Genomic DNA, 547 nt, shown 5'->3' with positions numbered 1-547 from the left:
TAGACCTTATTGCAATGATATGCTCTCCTTTAACATCATTTTATTGGGGTGTTGTAAAAACAGTAAATGGGCCTTTAAACCATGTTTGATAGGATATTGCGTTGTTCAGCCTTTAGATTCCATTGTGCTAAATGGGTTTTAAAAAAAACTTTTTTTGAAAGTATTAAAATATATAAGTAATTTCAGGGTTTAGCTGAATGGGGACTGAATTTGCTCCACACAGATGGGAACAATCCCTCATAGCCACTGCATCTCACATCACTTAAATAGTGGAAAAAGAGGCTCCAGAGTGGGGAGTGGGGTGTTCCGGGCCATGCTTGAAAGAATAAAATGGGGTGCAGGCGGGTTGACGAGGAGGGGGTTAAAGGAACCAACAGTAAGGGAACATAGAGTGGGGTGGAGAGGGGGGATGGCAAGACAGAAAGGAGAGCAGGGAGGGAAGGAAAGTTTTTCACCAAGTGTTTGTCTTAGTCCCCTCCAGTCCTGTGTACGCTCTGAGAGAGAGGGAACAAGGAGGGCCAGTCTCTCTGATCAGGTACGTGTGTGT

At 44.2% G+C, this 547-nt stretch overlaps 1 protein-coding gene across 1 annotated transcript in view; it reads left to right on the top strand.

The window, feature by feature from the left end:
- The first annotated feature begins 387 nt into the window (after window positions 1–387).
- Window positions 388–547, top strand: part of fmoda (fibromodulin a) — a 5,512-nt gene continuing 5,352 nt past the window's right edge. Inside the window, exon 1 of the mRNA XM_061042794.1 lies at window positions 388–535. Coding sequence (XP_060898777.1) covers window positions 410–535 — 126 coding nt within the window. The 5' untranslated portion in view covers window positions 388–409. The remainder of the gene's footprint in view (window positions 536–547) is intronic.

The sequence above is a fragment of the Labrus mixtus genome, chromosome 7 (assembly GCF_963584025.1).
Source record: "Labrus mixtus chromosome 7, fLabMix1.1, whole genome shotgun sequence".
In the NCBI taxonomy this organism is placed as follows: Eukaryota; Metazoa; Chordata; class Actinopteri; order Labriformes; family Labridae; genus Labrus; species Labrus mixtus.
This window is presented reverse-complemented; position numbering and strand designations above follow the sequence as displayed.